Source organism: Glandiceps talaboti, chromosome 23, assembly GCF_964340395.1.
Source record: "Glandiceps talaboti chromosome 23, keGlaTala1.1, whole genome shotgun sequence".
NCBI lineage: Eukaryota > Metazoa > Hemichordata > Enteropneusta > Spengelidae > Glandiceps > Glandiceps talaboti.
Window position 1 is genome coordinate 7018776 of NC_135571.1, and position 1677 is coordinate 7020452.

General features: G+C 43.2%; 1 protein-coding gene across 1 annotated transcript in view; it reads right to left on the bottom strand.

Moving 5' to 3' along the window:
• Positions 1-257: 257 nt before the first annotated feature.
• LOC144453014 (uncharacterized) overlaps positions 258-1677 on the bottom strand; it is a 4508-nt gene continuing 3088 nt past the window's right edge. The window contains exon 2 of the mRNA XM_078144277.1: positions 258-1421. Coding sequence (XP_078000403.1) covers positions 489-1307 — 819 coding nt within the window. The 5' untranslated portion in view covers positions 1308-1421 and the 3' untranslated portion in view covers positions 258-488. The remainder of the gene's footprint in view (positions 1422-1677) is intronic.

Genomic DNA, 1677 nt, shown 5'->3' on the forward strand with positions numbered 1-1677 from the left:
TACCCTTTCCCCGACTCTCTTCGTCCCTCCCCTCAGAGCCTCTCAGGGGAATGGCGTGATACATGGGTCGGTTACATTCTTGTCATGCATTTCAATAACCACCACATTTGTAAAAAAAAAAAAAAAAAAAAAAAAAAAAAAGTTACTCTCTCTATTCCCTTCCCCTTGTAATTACTGAAGGCTCCCTAACTGTCCAGCATGTAAAGCCAAATGTACAACATACTTTTTAAATGTTATATATTTTATTTGCACTAGAATGTGATTCATATTTTGATTGTCATCATGATCGCGAATAATGATGGTGATAGGGGGTCCGTATATGAGCAGTAATATCCCAATATTATTATGAGTTGAAATAAACTTCTTCAAATACACAGATAAAAGCAGATTCATGTCCCAAGAAATTATTAGATGGACCACTTTCTTAAAGTGTGATACAGAACTTCACAAATTGCTGCGTAAATACTGACAAGTTCAATTCTTCGTTGTTACACCGTTGGTGGCGCAAAATTCCTTTCCCACTCCACAGGTGAGTTTGCAGGAGCTGGTCGTTCAGGTATTCCGTCGATGACGTCATCCTTGAACCGAACCCTAACACCTGACATGCGCCGTGGCCTTCTCATCACTCGGCGATGAATCTCGTTATCAGTGACGCAATCTCCGGTGAAGTATTTCCTCCCCAGTACGCTTCCGCCATGAGAGTGGTCGGAAGGTGCCGGGGAGAGCTGACCAGAAGATGACGCGTTTGATGGGTGTCGTCTGTCTTCCGCAGATAAGCGCGTTTCTGCGCACAGAGTTCGAGGATTGATTTCTCGGACCGGCGGGAAATTTCTGATGTAGTCAAATTCATTTTCTATTCTCTTCTTTTCACGCATACAGTCGCGACAAGAATATACACCCAAGACTTCGCAAAATTCTTTCGCCAATCTTGCCCTGGACGATGGCGTTATTCTTTCCGGAGAACTTGGGAAATTTGTTCGCCCACAGATCTGTCCTCTTCGCTGCAGCTGACACAAACAGCATGTGTTATTTTTTCTGTATCCACTCTGGACTCGTTCGTTGGGAAATCGTGTCATCGATTCGCAAGCATTGTTTATTACTGGCAACTTTTGAGCGATAGGGCGCCCGTCCTGTCCATAGTATACGTTCTTTTGTCTTTCAATGTAGTCCGACAACGAGTGTCTCATTTGCATAATCTCGTACTTGATCTCGCGATCACTCTTTTTGCGAAGAGTATCACCGCTGTAGTCATCAAAAGCATTGTAAAAAGTCGGTTGCGTGATTCGTCGTCTCTGAAAGGTTTGCATCGTTCAGTCACGGTGTTGGTTATACACGTTACTCCAGTGAATGGTTGTTAGCATTGCACTGATAAACGTCCAAACCAGTGACTAGTGTGGTTGTCATAATAAGGATAAACTCTACTGTAGATAGAAACAAACAAAATAATAATTACAGATGATGATGGTGAAGATGATAATGATGATGATGATGATGATGAGCATGTTGATCATGATGATCATGATGATCATGATGATGATGATGATGATAGTGGTTGTGATTGTGGTGGTGATGGTGGTGGTGGTAGTGGTGGTGGTGGTGATGGTGGTGGTAATGGTGGTGGTAATGGTGATGGTGGTGGTGGTAGTGGTGGTGATGGTGGTGGTGGTAATGGTGGTG